Source organism: Plodia interpunctella, chromosome 24 (genome assembly GCF_027563975.2).
Source record: "Plodia interpunctella isolate USDA-ARS_2022_Savannah chromosome 24, ilPloInte3.2, whole genome shotgun sequence".
Lineage (NCBI taxonomy): Eukaryota > Metazoa > Arthropoda > Insecta > Lepidoptera > Pyralidae > Plodia > Plodia interpunctella.
Window position 1 is genome coordinate 2,261,058 of NC_071317.1, and position 20,748 is coordinate 2,281,805.

The 20,748-nt window shown below is 35.4% G+C and overlaps 1 protein-coding gene across 4 annotated transcripts in view; it reads right to left on the bottom strand.

Moving 5' to 3' along the window:
* The window catches only part of osy (oskyddad), a 57,426-nt gene that overhangs the window by 15,256 nt on the left and 21,422 nt on the right, over positions 1 to 20,748 (bottom strand). For all 4 annotated transcript variants that reach the window (XM_053763448.2, XM_053763449.2, XM_053763446.2 and 1 more), the window contains exons 2-11: positions 19,849 to 20,106; positions 19,124 to 19,283; positions 9,475 to 9,611; positions 8,927 to 9,052; positions 8,049 to 8,142; positions 6,872 to 7,057; positions 6,130 to 6,374; positions 4,503 to 4,740; positions 3,911 to 4,088; positions 1,680 to 1,795 (exon numbers count right to left, since the gene is read on the bottom strand). In XM_053763448.2, the coding sequence (XP_053619423.1) occupies positions 1,680 to 1,795; positions 3,911 to 4,088; positions 4,503 to 4,740; positions 6,130 to 6,374; positions 6,872 to 7,057; positions 8,049 to 8,142; positions 8,927 to 9,052; positions 9,475 to 9,611; positions 19,124 to 19,283; positions 19,849 to 20,102 (1,734 nt within the window). In that variant the 5' untranslated portion in view covers positions 20,103 to 20,106. The remainder of the gene's footprint in view (positions 1 to 1,679; positions 1,796 to 3,910; positions 4,089 to 4,502; positions 4,741 to 6,129; positions 6,375 to 6,871; positions 7,058 to 8,048; positions 8,143 to 8,926; positions 9,053 to 9,474; positions 9,612 to 19,123; positions 19,284 to 19,848; positions 20,107 to 20,748) is intronic.

Genomic DNA, 20,748 nt, shown 5'->3' on the forward strand with positions numbered 1-20,748 from the left:
CCACACGGCCATGTCATTGGTTCGCAGCGTCTCACTTCGAATCGATTCGATGGTGAGAAGTGAAATGCTAACCCTATTTGACGTAACGTAATTCAAACTAAAGCCATGTACACACGGCAACGCAATTAACAGAAGAAATCCACCCATCTATGAATGTTGATTCTTATAGTATTTCTCTCACTACATTTTGAAATGACTACTGTTGAGAAGAAATTCCAAAATAAATTTATTTAAATAAACATTATTGGTCATTACTATATCAGGATTAACTACCACCTTTTTCCAACAGTTAACAAAGTACTTTCACAAAATATAAATAGGTAAATAAATGTTAAGATAGTGATCTAATGTTGATAATAAAAAATATATAAATGATATGATTAACCAAAAAAAAAAACTTAATGAGAATCGAGTTCTGTTCAACTTGATTCTCGTTAAGTTTTAGAAGTGAATATTTCTTTAACGCCATTGTACACTTTTTGTGTTGGGTAAAAAATGTTTAACTCGCGTCAGGACACGTGACCCTGATCGAAAATTCGTAATACGTCAAAAGTATACAACGTTACAATTCAAGTTTTCACTCCTGCCGGCACTCCGGGAGTGCAACACGTTTTTTTTTATATTACACTTTCACGAGTTGACAAACTTTTCACATGACATGTAAACCGCGACTCGGCGGCGGCGGCGACGCGACGCGACGGTGCGCGGTGCCGTGTGTAATTAGCCTAAATTATTTAGACATTTTAGCCTTTATTTTCATGACCTGACAATTTATCTCCGTCGCCGGCGCTGTCAAAATATATTAATATCACGCTCTACGTAGTTCAGTGAATCCTAACTAATATTATAAATGCGAAAATAAGTTTGTTTGTCTCTCTCACGTTTGACCTCTTCACGCTCTGTCTACTTAACCAGTCTTCTTGAAATTTTGCAAACATGTAGATTTAAGTATGGAGACGGATATAGAGTACCTTTCATCCTGGAAAATAAATGTTACTGTGGAAAGTTTACGCGGGCGCAGCCGCAGGCAACACCTAGTCTAGTCTTATATAAAACGAAGGCATATTTTTATCATAGTGATAAAGTGGTCGATTTGGGGCGGCGTTACATAATTCAATCCGACTTGAATCTATCGACCTATATATTAATTTAATTTAACCATTTTATTGACATGTTTGAACTACTTTCAAATTTTAATTACTAACCTTTTGTTTACTAACTTATACCATAAAAATCTACTGCTAATATCAGCGTCCTCTAGTATAATTATATTGTCTACTAGCTTTTGTCTGCGGCTTTGCCCGCGTGAATTGCTCTGCGAAAGCGGAACATGCACGATTTTCATACAAACTTTCACCCCCCATTACAGTCATTTATTTTTTAATCGAATGAAAGATTAAGATGTGGTCTCCAGAATCGTGACGTTAAAATGGAATTGGACGGATAACCTGAATAGAGGAACTAAGGAAGTGTAGTCATAGTATTATTTTCATAAGGAAATACAGAATGTATTTATTATACGTAATTTTCCTAAGGGATAGCTAGACGTTATTTTCAGGCCGCATGCGTAATTGCTTACTTGTTAACTACTAATAAATAAATAATTAGGAGCTCTTGCTTAGGTTGGTTGGAATTGTTGATCTGTTGCTGTCTAAGGTACAGAAGTAATAAGTACTTACATTGACAGGCAAAGTCATCATCCTAAGAGGCAGATCGCAGATCTTGGTCAGATGTTCCGTGGTGCTGGACAGTGCTGACATTAGGTCACGAGTCAACATCCACTCAACTTGCTTGTCTGTGAACAAAATTTCATACCATTTTGAGGCCTAGGAATTATCGTTTTTATATCATTGTGGTAATTTTCGCCAATCCTTAAAATGGGCCGGCGTAGTGGGTCATCGTCTATCTATTCTAGGGTGGAACCACGCGCCAAAATCTTATGTGTGTAAGAGGTATTCACATAGGTATACGTATATGTTTTAATTATAACAACCATTAAGTCCGGGAGTTAAAAATACAAACTGAAAATCGTATCTTGAATCAATAATACTTAGATACAATTTATATGCAGATCGTGTAATATTCGAAGATATCACATTTTAAGTGCGAAAAAATACTGCGACTCTCACGTATATTGAAATGAATTCTAAAATGTAGATTTTTCTCTAATTCCCCAGCTAAAACATGGTAAAAGAAACTTTATAATTTATTCTATAAGGTTGAAAATTGATTGGTTGGAGGGCAGTAATAAAAATCATCAAAAAAACTCAATGGTTTTGATTGGTCTAAATCTAATTTAAATGTAAATTACGCGAAAAGAGTACGGCGCATTCCTATTTCTGTATAAAGGATTTTAATTAACTCCTGTAAAAGGTTTTATAACATATTTGCTGTAAAGGATCACCTTATTTCACCAATTTTAATATCGTATTGGATCTCATTACGCACTTGTGCGTTATTGTAATGTAAAACGTACAAGTTTTTTTTTAAACAAAGTAAAACGTACGGTTTATCAAGCTCCGCCTAAAAACTAACGATACTTTTTTAAATCTTAGCAAAGAGTTTTTATGTCAGAAAAGTGGTCAACAAAATTAACTTTAGGAGATAAAAATTTTATAACTTCTTTAACAAGTAATTAAAGATTTATTCGTACCCCGAGTTTTATTTAATTCCTCGCAAATGTGTTATAAAACCTCGTATGACATACGTGCGCTTTGAAAATTACCGCAATGAGTTAATGGAAACTCATTTTGGAAAAAGTTAAGTCATCACAATTAAAATACAGTATACGACTGTTTAAGAGTTTAGGATTCCGTCCAAAAAATTCACTGTTATAGGATCACTAAGATATGCGGCCCAGAGCTCCATTCAACCTATTGGTAATCCACCGCAAAAAAAAAATATTAAATTCATCTCATCTTTCCAGAGTTCGAATAAAAAAACAACCGGCCGCCTGCCTGACGTCAACTCTCTTTGGGAATACTATTGTTGCCTGTCAGATGTTAAGGCTACATGTCATACGACATCCACGAGAAGATATAGAGAGATTATATTCTAAGGCGAGACTACAGTATCAAATCTTTGTATCTAAACCTACTAATATTATTAATGCGAAAGTTTGTGAGGATATATTTGTATGAGTGCATGTTGTGTAAAACATCGTGAGGAAACCTGCACACTGGTAGATATTATTAACTTGTGTGTGAAATGAAGAAGGCAATGTCAAACCACTCCATTACTAATGCCAAGAAAGTTGTTATTCCACGTAATGACCACGACCCTCAGCCATGAGGAATGAAGATGTATGTTTGTTACTCTTTCACGCAAAATCTACTGGATGGATTGTTATGAAATTTGGTATACGGGTAAAATATAATCTAGAATAACACATAGGGTACTTTTTATACCGAACTTCCCACGGGAGCAAAGCCCCGGGGCGCAGCTATTTCATTATAATATGCTAATTGGTGGAGAAGAGAAATAATATTTATTCGAGTAATATAAAGGTTGTTGATTCCTTGCCTTGGCGAAAATTAATGTAAATATTTGGGCCCTTTTTCGTTTCGTAATTTCTTTGCAGTTCAAATGTTTATTATTAATGATATAAACCCCCGTTTCAAAAAATTGTACCAGACTGTGTTACACGGAACTTTTGTTTGAACATTACGAGGCTAATGATGTGAAAGCCTACCACGAAACATACGAAAACGTAGTACGTTACTAACATCCACATGCTGTCTCTTTCTGACATACTTTACTATTAATTCACGTGATTTGGGGAAGACCTTTGCCCAGCAATAAGATTAAAAAGAGGTTAAAAATTAGTAAAATTGATTAACAGTATTCATTGTAAAAAATCAAGGCAATTGAATAAGTTTTTTTTATAGGTACCTAAAAATACGAATCTTACCAGTATCATCAATATGCACAGTGATCATAGAGTTGTCTATGGTGAAATTGTCTGTATGTCTCGGGTCGGTCATTCTGTCCTGCAAGCATGTCGTGAAGTTGGACGGAATTATCAGGACCGCTCGCGCTTTGCCTTTTCTTGCTGCTTTCATAGCTTCTTGCTCGGTGGGGAAGTAGACCTGTATTAATTGAAAATAATAACAATTAAATTTTGGAAATATGGATCGAATCCGGCTCCACCTTTCTTTTATCTATGGGCTCCACACTGTCGTCGAACAGTTTGTCCAAATTTGGCGGATTCAGTATACATTGATGGTTTTTCATTACGGTAAATAAAAACACTCATACTAACTACGCAATGTTCACGAACTCACGTCGGTATGTGTCTGAGTTCGGCGACAGTGTGGAGCAGGCAGGAGCAAAAAAGGAAAGCCACGAAGGGCATTCTTAGAACAATTGAAAGAAAAGGCAAGGCTACTGCCACTTATTGTGAACTACATTCGTAAAAGCTATGTCAGTTGCTTTTATATGATTTGAATAAAGTCTGTCACAAGTGTTATCAATAACACACTCGACAAGAAATAAAGTCTCACCAAATTATCCTGACGTAGCTTCAAATGATCCAAATACTGACAACTGAAGAACGTGATGTTCCACTCATAAGTCTCCTTATCCTGGGGACAGACATTCTTGTCGTAGTCACACAGGGCCATGCTGTTGTTCGTCTCATAGTTGACTACAGCGAGGGGCAACCCTACTGGGTAATGACCGATTGCTATGCAGAAGAGTATCATCTGCATCACGGGTAAACCGATGATGAAGGCGAGGACCCTAGTGAAAAAAAGATTAAAAAGTAAAAAAAAAACGTTCAATTTTCATATCATCGAAGCGTGAAATTTAAATATGTGGGGACAAATCGCACTGATTAAATTTACTCTAAAGGCCTACTGTCATACATATAAATTAGTAGCTGTTATCCGCCCCTCCACCCGCAGCAAAAAGTAGTCTGTTACTCTCTAGCTATCCAATTAACTTCACACCAAAAATCACCTCAATCCAATGCTCCGTTTAGACGTGAAAGAAGGACAAACAAACTCTCATTTATTATTTTATATATTTTAAAGTATGGATACTCGTAGTAAGATTTATTGTACAAGTCACATCAGAATTCTCGATTTTACCCCTCTCCGTGTTTCAAATCTTACAAAGAGAGGATTATAAAGATATAAAATAAAATCTTATTATAGTGGATATTATACAAGGTCTAGAACCGTCCAATAAGTTCGCCACCTTTTCACATTATCTATTGGTTTTAGCCTAAATGGATTTTTACCTTTTGCAAGTCGAAATATCGTAAAAATTCGTTGATCTTTCATTTAATCATTGAATCCATTCACTACATTTCGTGAATTAGTATTTATATTGAACATTTTACAAGTATTACTATTATTTGCACCACCTCGAATAAAGTGGGAGAATGGGTGGATGAAGAAGGGAAAGAATACAAGAATAGATACTTCATTTTGTCTTTTATTTTTGCTGACACCTGTGGGACACGAATTTTATCAGTGCATAATAATATATCGATCGCTGATTATTTGCCATATAGATTTTGTCGAAGAAAAAGAAGAAAACCGAGGCCTTATATATTATAACATCCCTTCTCTCGTCTGTCTATCTGTCTGTGTGTAGTTTGAACGCGATAAACTCAAAATTACTGTCCGGTAATTTTTTGCACGGATTTTACTAATAGATAGTGTGATTCCTAGGGAAGGTTTACGTGCATAATTTATTATGGTTTTACCCGAGCGAAGCAGGGATGGTCCGCTAGTAATTTATAATTTGGTTGATAAAATCTACATAACGTCTGGTTTTTCCACAAATATTTGATCGAGACGAAAACATCGCTTATTTGCTATACTCATAATGTGTGCTCGTTTAGTTGATAGTTGCGCTGGTGGTCCAGTGGTTAAGACGCCTGTCTGTGATCTCAGGTTCAAAATGCTACTCACGCCACATGTTATTAGACCATTAGTTTTATTAGACCACCGAAGTGAAGAAGTAACACATCGGACAGGAAACTTGGACACTTCAGTTAACTTATTGACTCTTCAGTTAACTAGTATGTACCTATGTGACTACTTGCCACTAGATGGGGATAGTCACTTAAGTCAGGTTTCTGAGCATTTTGAATAAAATACATAAATATGACAAACTTACCCGAAATTCCTAAACAAACTCAGCGCATTCTTCCAAATAAGTGCTTTCATATGATGCCATTTCATTGGCTTGATCCTCTCAAGGCAGTTCCTGTGGACTTCTTCTTCGGGAGGCAGGGCTTCCACGGGGGCCATTAGCTCTGGAGTGACCACCACGCGGCCTTTGCTGCTCATGGAGACGTTGTCCCCAAATTCACCTGAGATCTCGCCTATTTCCGCCTCTTCTAGATCTATTGTTGCCGGGTTCTGGAAATAAATAATACTATGTTGAACATTGGTGTATGTCAAACCGCCGCGAATGTTGAACTCTTATATAGGTCTCACTGATCTGAGCGTCTGAGCCCAGGGTCCACTTTCCTACTTTTTCGTTTTCACTTCGCACGGTCGTCGCTATCAGTAGTTGTCAGATATACATGTAAGTTAAAATTGATATTCAATACATTTTCATGAATTCGTTGCAGATATAATAAAAAATATAACAAAAATGGACGGCAGTCAATGACCCAAAGAACACTCACATGAAGGAGTATATCGCTGGTCCGATGGACACAAATACAGAAATGAATTCCACATACCGCTGACAACTATGTGATCACATAAGTACAAATATTTACCAAAATGGGAATGAAACTAAAATATTTTTCGCGTGGTCTGTCCAGCAATGTACAACGAAGTGGAGTCGATTCGGCGATTTCTTCACCGGTAGCTTAAGAAAATATTGATGTTATTTGAGAATCACTCACAGGTATACCAGGCAGCTCCACTTTATCCACCACGTCAGCAAGGATACTGGACCGCCTCCTCTTCCCCATGTTCTGAAGCACTGACAGCTTCAAGAAGACGTCTTCCAGGCTGTCTGCCTGGTATCTGCGGATGAGCTCTGAAGGCGCCTCCTCGGCTAGGAACCTGCCTCCACGCATCAAACCAATCTAGGAAGAAGAATATGTATGTTACTAGCCCGGCTAGAGATGACTAATGATAATGTCCCGGCTTCGCGCTTCGCTCAGGTAAATACGTAATAAATTATACACCCAAACCTTCCTCAGAAATCACATACTCTATAATGAAAACCGCATGAAAATCTGTGCAGTAGTTTTTACTAATATCACGATCAGATAGACTTTGTTTTATAATATGTACGGATAGCTTTTTACTCGTATCCCAAAGTCACACTTTTCGTACGTATTCAAGTCCACCTTTTGTACCATTTGGAAATATAAAAAAGTTTTATATAAACAAAGAATTTTATAAATTTATGTCAGATTCAGATGCATTAAACTTTTACCTACTTTTTAATTGAATTATTGTTTCTTACTATTTTCAAGCATTGAAAATAAACTTCTACTCTCACCAGTTGGCGTTTAATTAAAAATATTCAAAGTTAAACTCTGTTATAACAATTTGGGAACAATTTACTTAAAGCTAAAAAGTTACAATTGGAATTAAAAATCTCATTAGAGTTTACTTTGAGACAGTAATATCCTAAGTATTATTATGAAAGTTCTAAAATTCTTTATCATCAAGCCCTGTTGTTCAAGTTAATCTTGTAGTTTATTCTACGTTTCTGAGGCACCCAAAAATATGAATAATGACCTCACTGTCACTCTTACAAACATAGTTTTCACCACAATTTTCCGGTGAAGGAAAATATCGCGAGGAAACCCACACACCGGTTGACTGTTTAGTTCACTAACATGTCTTCGAATACTTGCCATTAGATTACGACAGGCAGTTGCAAAAGTCATGCCTTCAGGCGACTTGAACAAAATTTTACAACAGTTTAAATGAACACATAAGAAGAAAAGAAATTACATTATCACATTACATGGAAATCACATGACAAGCACCATTCTGAGCGTGTGAATAAAACTGGAGTATAAATTGTGACTGTAAATTTTTACATATAATTTCGGAACTTACAATGTTAGCCTGCTTCGTCTCGTCTATGTAGTGAGTGGTTATGATGACAGTTGTTCTGCCGCCTTTCGTTATCTCCACCAGATGGTCCCAGATGCTGAAATTTATGACAAAATCAATTACCGAAGTACTGTTAAGTTGTAACAAACAAATCATATTGAATTGTCATTTACCAGAATTACCTACATTTAATTTTGTTTCTTTTTTTTAAATTGGCGCAGGTGTTTAGGCGTCGTGCTTGTTAATAATATAATTTACACTATATACAATGAAGTAACCCTGAATATACTATTTGTAGTATTATAGAACAAACAGGGTTAATTGTAATACACCAAATCCAGCAACCTCGCTGAAATGGCTGCTAAAAGCCGACATAAACAACAATATTTGTTCTACGAGTATTCACTTAACATCACAGATTAAAATCATAGAGAGAGAAAACTATAGACACAGTCATATAATTCATTTCGCTCATAAAAGAAAGAGAGCCCCCCGGAACAACCGGTCTATTTCCTTGATCAATCTACTTTTACAAACGGCCTATTTCCCCGATTAATATACATTTCCCAACCGTTTATTTTCCAATGGAGCTACTTATTAAATATGCCCAAACGGTCTTACGGTACTTATCCCAATAACGCGTATTAGCAACACGGGAAAAGACGGGACAGATCACTAGTATATTTTGTCCCTCATCGGGTGCCCGGTTTTATAACGTCTATCCCGCCGCTTAGCATGGAAATGTTTTCTATCTAATTCAGATACGCTAGCTTGTTGTGTTTAAATTATTTTTTCAAGATTTCATTATCGCGTTCTGACATTTGAAACTCCGTTAAAAATGTCAAGAAAGTCGTCGTGTGTGTCACTTGTTGGCCACGAACCTTTGTCTAAGGACAGGATCGACTCCAACTGTTGGCTCGTCTAATATAAGAAGTTCTGGGTCATGGATCAGGGCAGCGGCCAGCGACACTCTTCTTTGCTGACCTCCAGAGAGATTTTTGACCGGCCTGATGAACAAATAAATAATTAATACAATAATTTATATTCAGATAACAATTAAGTACGTAAGTTAATATTAATCTAAATACTTTTACTTAAATTATCAGACTGACAGAATTTTATCTGCACGTTTCGGCGGTTTCTTCCTCAGTCGCTAAACTTCGGAGCCCATGCGCTACTTTATTTATACTTTATTATCTCTATATACGTTATATAACGTCGTAATATTGTATTAACAAACAACCATAAATTAAAACTACAATTTACGGCGCCATTTAACATATTAATTATGAAGGTTGAGGTCAAGGTTAAGATTTCATAATGGGATAGCCAATTTTGCATTTTATCCGTAATTGGCGCCGACCGCGACTTGTTTCATTCCATCAAGTCCGCCATCACAGGGGTCTTCGTTGACCAGAGCAGTATGTACCTGGATGCGTTGGGCAACTGAAGAAGAGCTATTAAGAAGTCAATTCTCATTTCGACATCCTTGGTGTCCATGCCTGCTATCCAGCCGAAATATACCATTGTCTCCCGAATAGAGAACTCGCCGAAGAGAGCGATTTCCTGGAAAGAAAATAAACAATAGTAATATTTAGACACTTCTTCATTCACAATCGTCGTCAACTTTCCGCATATTGCTGTAGGCCAGCAACTACGTTTACTTTCTCTTTTCTTCATTCTCTCTCTCTCTCACTCATGCATACTCCTAGAATAATTATTTATATTTATATTTAAATAATATATTTATATTTAAAAAATGGTAAGCCCTTCTGGCATAATAGGGACTAACACTGTTTGAATGAGTTTCTTTCGGCATTTCTTCTCAGCAGTGGTCGTTCCGAAATGCTAGTAGTTTGTAGCTTTGGTAAACATCATTTAATTTAGAATATGACGTGAAAAAGTGCCTGTGAAGGCCTAATTTGTGAATAAATGATTTGATTTTGATTTTGATGCGTAAGAGTAAGTTCATATTACTTCCATTGCTCTTCCTGCGCCTGCGTATATATATTCGTTTATTTTCATTTCATTACTTATTATGTAGGTAACTTAAATCTATTCATAACGCCACTAGCTGTTGCCCGCAGCTTAGCCCGCGTAAATTTTACATGGGAACAGTTATTTTTCCGAGATTAAAAGTAGGTACCCTATGGCCTTCTCCATACTACAAACAGTCCTGATCATTCTGATCCCCTGGACGGAGTATCTGACTGGAATAGAAAATGATAATTAAATTACAACGGATACACTACGGTATCAGATTTTGGGGATCAGACAGGAATAACACTTTTGGTCTGGGGATTTTATCTTATTTTATATTTACATCACAAAAAATTGCAAACACTTTCTTTTTTCTCTGTTTTCTTCTTCTTTATTTTCAAAAGTGTTATATATTATATATTTTTTTTTACAAAAGGTATTATTTTTTAATAAATCTTTATAAATTTTCTATCAACCTTCAATTCAACAAATATTCAAAACCACTTGTTGAAAAAAATTAACATAATACACAAAAGTCAATGGTCTTTTTGAACCCAAACTAAATTCTCACGCGTCATGTTAAAGTTGAACCAAAAATAAAGTCGGAACAGAAGTGACAGCCGTTAAATACAATACTTACCTATACCTAATATAAAATTTTATTTAAAAAAATTGCACATACCTTACGTATATCTTTTGAAAATTGGGATTTAAAAAGATTGATGAGTTCGATCGATTTTACATACTTAATTACCTTCAGGGTGGATAATAATTATATTTCTTACCCTAACTTATGTAATTATCATAATATCGGTTCTCGTTGCCATAATGTCAATTTATTTTTACTTAGAAGTTTCCTGGAAAGTTTGAAGACACTGAAATATTTGTTATTAATACAATACTGGTGCATTTTTTATATTTTATACATCTACCTAGTGATTTATGCATGGTCGTATATATAAATCGGCGTTAAATTACGGCGTGTGGTTGTGCCCTAGAATAGGACCACTGCATATCGTCCCGGATGTAGTACGAGGCGACGGAGGGACACATAGCATTCCCAAAGAGAGTGGATACAGGTTAAATTGCTTGAATACTACATAGAGTATTTTTATATGGAAAATCTAGAGGATTGCAGCTATAATATAATAAATAAATATAATTTGACGACCTCGGTGGCGCAGCGGTAAAGTGCTTGCCTCTGAACCGAGAGGTCCCGGGTTCAATCCCCGGTCGGGTCATAATGGAAAATGATATTTTTCTGATTGACCCGGGTCTTGGATCTATATGTGTAAAATATAGTATCGTTTAGTTAGTATCCCATAACACAAGTCTCGAACTTACTTTGGGGCTAGCTCAATCTGTATGATTTGTCCTAATATATTTATTTATTTAAATAAATAAAAAATATATTTAATTAAATGCATGAATCACAAACTATTCATCTGTTTTGTTGTTATTTTCGAAAACGATGTAACATGCAAATCATAGCGTGTTTGACATTACACTTACATAGTTTACGTCAATAGCAAATGTGATGTTCCGTGTAACTTAAGTACAATCAATGTCGACATTTTAAAAAATATGTCCCAGGTCAAAAATGTGCAAAAATATTCCTATTTCACAGCGAACATCGGATTAATATGACAAACAAATTTTCGGTCACATTTCGCGAGCGTCATAATTATAATATATCCCACCTAAAACTGCCTGAAAAATATTGCACTTAAATATTGTACATCCGTATTTTGTTGTAGCAATTTATTTGCAACTAGCAGCCCGTCCCTGCTGCGCTCGGGTAAGCTATAATATCTTGTACACATAATACTTCCTCTTGAACCACTCCACAAGCAAAAAAACCCGCATCTTAATCCATAGCGTAGTTTTAAAGATCTAATCATACATAGGGTCTGACAGACAGCGGGAAGCGACTTTGTATTATATTATGTAGTTATGATGTAGGGAGCACGACAAATGATGTAAAATGTCGCGGTAAAAGGTTATATAAAGGTTAACCATAGATAAACAAAAAGAAAAAAATTGTAATAACAGACAGGGTGTACCCCGGCTTTTAATTGAATTAAAATTATAATTTCAAATCTGAATGCATTGTGCAAATATTATTCATATCCACTATATTCATATCCATCCAAACTAATATTATAAATGTGAAAGTGTATTTCACGTCAGAACGGAGCTTCGGGTTGAGGTGATTTTTGATGTGGAGATAGATGGATAGCTGGAGAGTGAGATACTACTTTATTCCTATGTACAGGTTGACTTTTTATACATTGGCACAGATTACATAATACTTCCACAGACATTGGTCATATTTTGTCTACATGCTCAGTCCTTGATTCTGAACGTTTGACATGTTATTGAACACGTGCATTATTAACGATATTTAAGTAGGCATAACTTAAATATCATTATTTATCGCCATAACTGTTTAGAATTCAACTCATTAATGATCATTAAAATACCTGTTAATTACAAAGTAAATACATTGCAATAACAAGTTGGTGATTTGTGCTCAGGTTAATTCCAAGTCAATCTCAAAGCTAAGTCAGAAATTAGGTATTCACAGTTCTTTTTATTTTCTTCAAATGTTTTCACCTACCAATTTCTCAAATTTCAGACAGAACATTGCGTACCTATTTTATATGAAAGCTTTTATTTACCGCAAATGAAAGACCAGCAATGTATGTCGAATCCGCCTAATAGTAGTAGACAATTTATAGTAGAATAGCAGACAATTTTTCCATTAATCTACCTCTGTACCACGTACTAGCGGCTCGCACCGGCTTCGCTCGGGTAATACCATAGAAAAAATATTTCGTCTATCTCTATGTCCAATTTCATCAAAATCGGCCTAGTAGTTTTTGAATTTATTCATTACAAACAAAAAACTTTCATCTTTAAATATTATAATATTAGTATGGATGGATATGGATATACACATTAATGACGTTAATAAATACGTGTATATATTAAATAGGTACTTATTTTTTTCTTAAGAAATGTGTTAACATTTGTGTTCCCGACCATATTACTCACTGGCAAACGTCATATCGTGACGTCAGAGGTAATGACTCGTAAATACCTAGACTGAGGATTTTCATTATGAATGGAAAATAACGCAAAAGCCGGATACAGACATATTTTATCTATCATTGTTTACATTGATTCAGATGTTTTTATACAAGTCAATTCAATTAAGATTTTTATTATTGTATTCTTTTGTACCTATTAGTGCTCTTGTGTTTCCCTCGTGTACCATTTAATTTCATACTATAACACAGTCCTCTGTCTGTCTGTTTGTTTGCATAATCAAAAACTACTGTACGGATTTTCTTGCGGTTTTCACCAATAAAGTGTAATTCTTGAAGAAGTTGTAGATGTATAATTTATTATGGTAGGCACCTTGGTTTTATTGCGGCGGAGCCGGGATAAGTCGCTTGTGATCATAATATGCATTTTTCGGATTCGAATGACTGTTTTTGATTGATTATAGTCTGTCCCCTGGACGCCTATATCTAAATCTAAATTTTCGTCAAAATATGATAGCTAACTCTTACCAAAGTTTTCTTAACATTACGAATCTAGTAAAATCAGTACATTATCGCAGTGAAGTGAAAAAGCCAGATCACATTTTTTATCAAATAAGTGCTTTTAAAAAATAAACCTTTTTATCGTAAGCCACGCCACTTAAATATAAAAATTCTTAAAAGGTACCCAAACTATAATCAATTTTAATGATCATCTAAAAGAAAATACGCAAATGTAACAGTGCTACAGAGTAAATAAATAGATTGTTACAGTGCTACAGACCTTGGCTACAAAGTAAATAAACAGATTGGAACTCTCAAAAACATCTTGATATTTCCGCTACATTACCGTAATATTCCCGGAAAATATCCGGTGGAATTGCTCGTCTATTTTTCCGGATAACCCGAACGAAAGGCGATGGCACAACGTTCCCTTTTTCGTAACACTTTTTATAAAGAATTATGAATACTTCAAGTGGTTTGATGAAATACTGGGGGAATTTGTTAGTTCGTTGTTCGTTGATTTAAGACAAGGTCACAATCTTCTGGCTTCGCTTCGTCATCTATCAGTACTATTTTTATTTAGAGCCATCAGGTGTCCCACTGTTGGGCAAAAGCCTCCCTCTTTCCAATTGATCCGGTCCTATCAGTAACGTACTAAAAATCATCAAGAGCGGTTAATATTACGGGTAGAAAAACGTTTTCTCTTTTGGTATGAGCGAACAGCCTGTAACCGTTTCTCTGTTCAGTTAACAAAATTTTATGAAGAGTATTTCGTGCAAATCTAAGATTGAAAAGAATTTTATTCAAATAGGATAGCTCCCATCCAAATCGTACTGGGTAAATTTCACGCATGCTTGTAGCATTTCATTAGGGTCGACATTTGTTTAATAAATACCATTTTTTTAAATTAAAGATTCATAAAATTTACATCGTACCAGTACTTTTCTTATTTATAAAATAAGATAATTAATTTGAGTTATGTGTATGGTACAATTTCACATAAACGCTAATGACAGCCCGCGATGGAGTTCAAAACACTCGTGAAATTCACCTACTCTACCATGAAACTTTTCGATGTTTGCCAACACCTAGATTTTCCGTAAGATAGATGTGTAATTTCCTTTACCTTGGCATAACAAACATGTCTTGTAACGCAATACATGTACACGCTTCAGTGAACAGCCAACGGCTCATTTTCTTTGTGTCTTTAGCGTGTCCAGTGATATTTTATTACCTAATAGGTATTAAGAACATAGTGTTTGTCTAATACTAACGTTAAGTTATCATGGACCACTGAAATCATTTTTACTAACATTTTTATTTTACTTGGCCACAGATTACATAATACCCCTTGACTTGGCCTATTAGTGGTGAGTTGCACCGTCAAATTTGACGTTGATTTTTACCGGCGCGCAGCTAACGTTTAAACAAAATGGCGTACTTTGCGTTTTTCTGCGTACGTTACAATTAACGTCAAATCTAACGTCAAACCTAACGTCAAACCTAACGTCAAACCTAACGTCAAACCTAACGTCAAACCTAACGTTAAACCTAACGTCAAACTAGACGGCGCTCTCCATCCATGTTGGTGAGGAAACCTACACACTGAATGACAATTTAAGTTCACTAGTGTGTATGCGGCGACTAGATGTCGGTAAGCAGTCGTGCAAGTGATGTCAGAGGCATTAAGGCGACTTGAATAAAATCTGACACCAAGTGATAGCAATTAACACAAGCGAGAAAAAAAGGGTGTAGATTAATAAACTGTTTGTTTTTACTACTTGTTACTAACATCATATGGACTCTGTCTGAAATAAATAATTTGAATTTGAATAAACTCGCGAAATTATCAATGCCGGTTTTTTTTATATAAATGGACCCATTGTGTCTAGGCGTAATAGTCGTGAACACAACACGATAATACACTTAAATGAGAGAGAGAGACTATTTTACCGATTGTTGTCTCTATTCACGGTAGAAAATGTTTTACATGGTTTTGTATTTTGTCCACGTGGCTTTCATCAAATGGCTGTCAGCAGTCATTTCCATGATGGAGACAACACATACATCCCTTCATACGTGGATCGAATCAAAATTTTCCATTCGTACACGACTGATGGTAAAGAATCACTTTCCACTGAGAATATGTTGCGGAATCAGCAAACAGTAGTTTTAAACAATCCATACTACTATAATATACTAGTATATACAATTATAGAGTATTGTAAATGCGAAAGTCTGTCTACCTGTCTGTACCGCTTTCACGGCTAAACCGCTGGATTCTGATGAAATTTAGTATTTAAAGGTCATAATAAAAAAGTAGCCTATGCTACTCCTCATCTATCTCTGTACCAAATTTCATCAATATCAGTTGTTTTGGAGTTCATTATATACAAACAAAAATATAAGTTTTTATAATACCTATTAAGTATGGAACATGGATAGTTTACTTAGTTTATGATTTTAATATAGCTTGAATGTTCAAAATCCTCTTTAGATGTAAGGAAGGCGTATCGCTTCGAATACAAAGGGCCTCCTCTAATTAAGCGCGGTAGTGCGCTGAATACTTAGGCATTAATCTTATAACAATTTAAATTGTTAATTTGCAGCGCACGGTGGTGAAAGAGCCAAGTTTGACAAAATATATTTAAAAAATGTGTGCACTATTTCAACTAGAACATATCCCCGTGTTCTAAATCCTCACCTCATTCCTGCTTGAGACCCCCCAATGAGTGAGGATATGCCAAACACAAGTCGAGAAAAGATTTCAGAATATGGGTGTTAGGATACATGGTAGAATATATCTACTGAACATAGGACGAAAAAGTAGGAAAACAAACTCTTGGATCCTACGCTCAACGACTGAGGAAAAAACCGGAGTTGTAGAATATAACTATATATATACAAATATAAATATTGATTTAAATAAAACTCTTCAGAATTCGTCAACCAACCACACCGATGAACGGATATGAGAAGGGACTACTACACGTAGCAAAGTCCACTAGGTATTGCCTGGAAGACCCCAGTCAAAAGGGCCACAGCTACAGGTGGTCACGATCCTCAGCCATGAGGAAATGACTTTGATGATGATTCAAAAATATTTGCAAATATAATCTTCTGACACTAATAGATCACAATTTACTTAATAATCATACTAGCGGCCCGTCTCGGCTTCGCTCGGGTAAAAACAACAAATTATTCTTCTAAACCTTCCTCAGGAATCACTATTTATTGGTGAGAACCGCATGAAATACAAACCGTGCGTAAATGGTTATCGAGTCTATCGCGAAAATATATAAGGATTTAAACTAAACACTTAATAAATGTGTAAATCACAACTATAAATAAGAATAAGGGCAGAAAATATAAACAAAAACCTTTTTTACATGTTTAATCATATGCCTGTCTAATAAGTTTCCAACTATAACACTAATTGAGACTTCACACCGACATCAAAAGCTAATATTTACAAATTAAACCCTGACCCGAGCAAACGAGCTTACGTGGGGCGAAGGGATACTAAGCTAACTGACTATGATAATTTTATAACCAAAACGGGGTGCAAGGTCTAACACTAATCCGACTCATTTGCCTTGGCTTACAAAACATACTGTTTCTCTTGCTTCTTGTAAGGAAATCAGGCTAATAAAATGCTCATTTTACTTAAAGAGATATTTCGTATAAATGCGTTCTATCAAGATGTAACGTGAGCAAGAAAGAAGAGAAAAATGTCGAATTGGCTATTTGACTGGGTATAAAATAAAATGCATATAGATATTTATTCAAATGTCACTTTAATTAATCAGTTTTGTTAATAACGAAATTTACTATTTTTGAATTTAATATTAGAAATGCTTTGTTACTCCAAAACTCGTGACGTCTATCTTGTCATACTAGCTCCATTTAAATATTTTTTACTTAAGAAAAGTGTATCATAGCACTACTATAGTAGTAGTAGTATATTCTACTATTCTATTCAATACACTGTAATGGTCGGTGACCATAATATAAAAGACTTGAATGTCATTCAACATTTATTAGACCAGACTAAAGTGTTTTACAAAATATAAGATAATTAAAGTAATTATAACGAAACGCCATATAGTCGTCTGCCTAGTGATGTGTCTTGTATTTAGTGTTGTGACTTATACTCTTAACATCCTCCTAATTTTAAAAATAAACTAAATTATTATGAAATTACATTTTAACACAGTTTATGTACTTAATCAAAACCTTTTTGGTTATTTGAAAAGTAGCCAATTATTATTAGCAGTACTTATGGAAAATAAGGTGTCCCATTTTTATATAGACTTTTCAACATAAAAAACATCGTTACATACAAAAAGATATGTAAGTGATATGAATCTACCCACACTTGGCAGATTACCAGCATCCCCTAACTCAGCAATCCATCGTCGAACTAGGATTCAACCTGTATCTCGAGAGGTGGGGAGCCTCGTGCAGGAGCTGATATTCCTATTTTTAAAGAACAATATTATTATGCTAAAAATTAAATACTTCGCTCAGTAGTGGGACACGTCATCAAAAGGTTTTAAGTAAAAAGTATTATGATTTCTTATTCCCATTTAAAATAATGCCATTTGGCATCGCAGACTTATTTTAATATCTATAACTTCTAAGCTAATGTATTTTTGAATTGTCCCGAAGTTAAAATGGCGCAACTTGGCGTAACTTTTACACCGAACATTAGCGGAGGTCTAAGAGGTCGTTTGCGGTAAAACGGGTGACTGTAATGCCCCCAACTATTTGGAATATGCCCGATAAAGGAACTCGTAAGTGATTAACACTTTATATAGTTACTATCGTATCCTTGCTTAAATTATTTTCAGATACTTTAATCACTCTCTCATGTGAGCGTTTTCGCGGTTACTTCCTCAGGTGTAGAGTCTAAGAGACTCTTTCCTAAGTATTCGTGTTAACTTCGCACGTTATTCTAGTTGTCAGATCGTTGGCACGCATAATTAGGTATCATTTTAAGTTATTTTTTACCAGTGTAATAAATGAAAACCCAGAGTCAGTACCTCGGTTTTTCGCGGCGACATAGCCGCTAACCGTCGAACATGAGATGATGAGATGGATGAGAGAGAGATAAACAATATACAGATAAAAATCTTTTATCTAAAGTCAAAGTTTTAGCTAAAGTAAGTTTGACGTCAATAATCATCTTAAATTGAATAAAGAATTTTGAATTTGAAATTGAATCAGGAACTAATATCCCACTGGGACAGTTATTTTTCTGGGATGAAAGGTAACTGGTATATCCTTCTCCATATTTCAAACTACATGTATGCGACATTTCAAGAAGATGGTTGATTAGATAAAGCGTGAGGATAGGTAATAAACAAACTTAATTTCTCATTAATAATATTAAGATAGAGCAAAACCAAAAAAGATGGGTGGATGGAAAGCTTTAAAGAAAGCATGATTAAGAAATGACAAGTGACAGAACTAGATAGACAGAGTCTACATACTGTGGGGAAAAAGGCAGGGAAAAGATCAAGAAGAAACAGAAATAACTCTTACCTGTGGCATGTATCCTATCCTAGGTCCCGGTACTCCACTCCCCGGCCCACCTGGTCTACCACCAAGCACCCATATTTCCCCGGAGTTCAGTCGTCGACGTCCCACTATGCAGGAGAGAAGGGTGGTCTTCCCACAGCCTGATGCGCCGAGGAGACCGTATCTGAATCAAAATATATTTTAAAAACCCAGTCATAATAAATCCGGTCAATCTCGATCGATAAGAAATTTATAAAAAGATTTTTTTATGTAGTAAGTATCATAGATATATTTATTGCTTTCATTACCATGTGCTTTTAGACATTGCTTCTTGCGATATGAGTTTTGATTTCACAGTGAAATCACAAAATTGCGACATAAACAAAAAATAAAAGTGTCATAATTTGTTTTTATTTCGTAAGTTGTCAAGTTTATTCATAAATAACATAGAACCAAGAGTAGCTTAAAGGGTACTTCTTTATCCTAAAATTTTAATGGGTCCGAATTCCCGGGCCAAATTATAATTTACCTTAGAACTCACCTTCGTTTCCCATCAGGCTAGGTGAGGTCAAACGCATTCAAACTATGTAAAAATAAATAAGTTCTTTAAAGAGAAAAAGACAGGCATTTTTCCCGTTATATTTCAAAGTAGTACTAGCTGTGTCCCGGGGCTTCGCTCCCGTGGGAATTTCAGGATAAAAAGTACTCTATATGTGTATATCCTTAATATATATTAGTAGGATACTTACATGGCACCTTTAGGCACAGTCATGTTGAGCCCATCCAAAATGATGTTTGGATTCTTCGACGGTCCATACTTTTTGTGCGCCCTCCTGACACATACTGCCTGCTGCTTTCTAGAAGACACTGTCGACTTCTGTGTCTTTAGCATGCGGATCCTTCTGGCTGTCAGTTCCTCTTCGATTGTGCTTATTGTGATTGGTGGTTCGGTTCGGACATCTTCCATTGATATCGTCGCCCCTTCGTTGTCGTACGCAGGCATTTTTCTGGGGACAAAAAAAGGGAATTATTATATAGATTACATTATAAACATGAGTACAAGGGTGCTACTTATTTCAAATGAAATCTTATCCAGTAGACCCGTGAGAGGAGATTTGTTAATTAGATTTTCTGTTTTAATCTTTCAAGTTCAATTCAAGCAAAATCTGGACGATTTCAGAAATTAGGCCTTTACAGACATTTACACCGTGTATTATAAAAAATACTTATATTTTTTCCAAAAATACTACAAACTACTAGCATTTCGGAACGACCACTGCTGAGAAAAAATGTATTTTAACAGTATTGTTCGTGTATTGGCAGAATATTATAGTACTGCCACGAGAGTGAAGCCTCGGGATGGAGCTAGTATGTGTATAACACAGACCTTTAATATAGAATAACCTATAATATAGAATATACCTATGTCAAGGATTCTAGGTGTGTTATATGTATGTCATAACGTATAATATCTAACTTGTTTAACGGATTAATGTCTATTAGTGAGATGTCGAATAAATTGTTTTCATAAATTTTGTCAAGACCTTCGTAAAATACTTTATCTGTAGCATGTATAGTTTTGAGATACAGATGGGCCCTACTTAAAACATACAACGTAACTCGCTTGGCTTTCACAAAATCGAATTCCA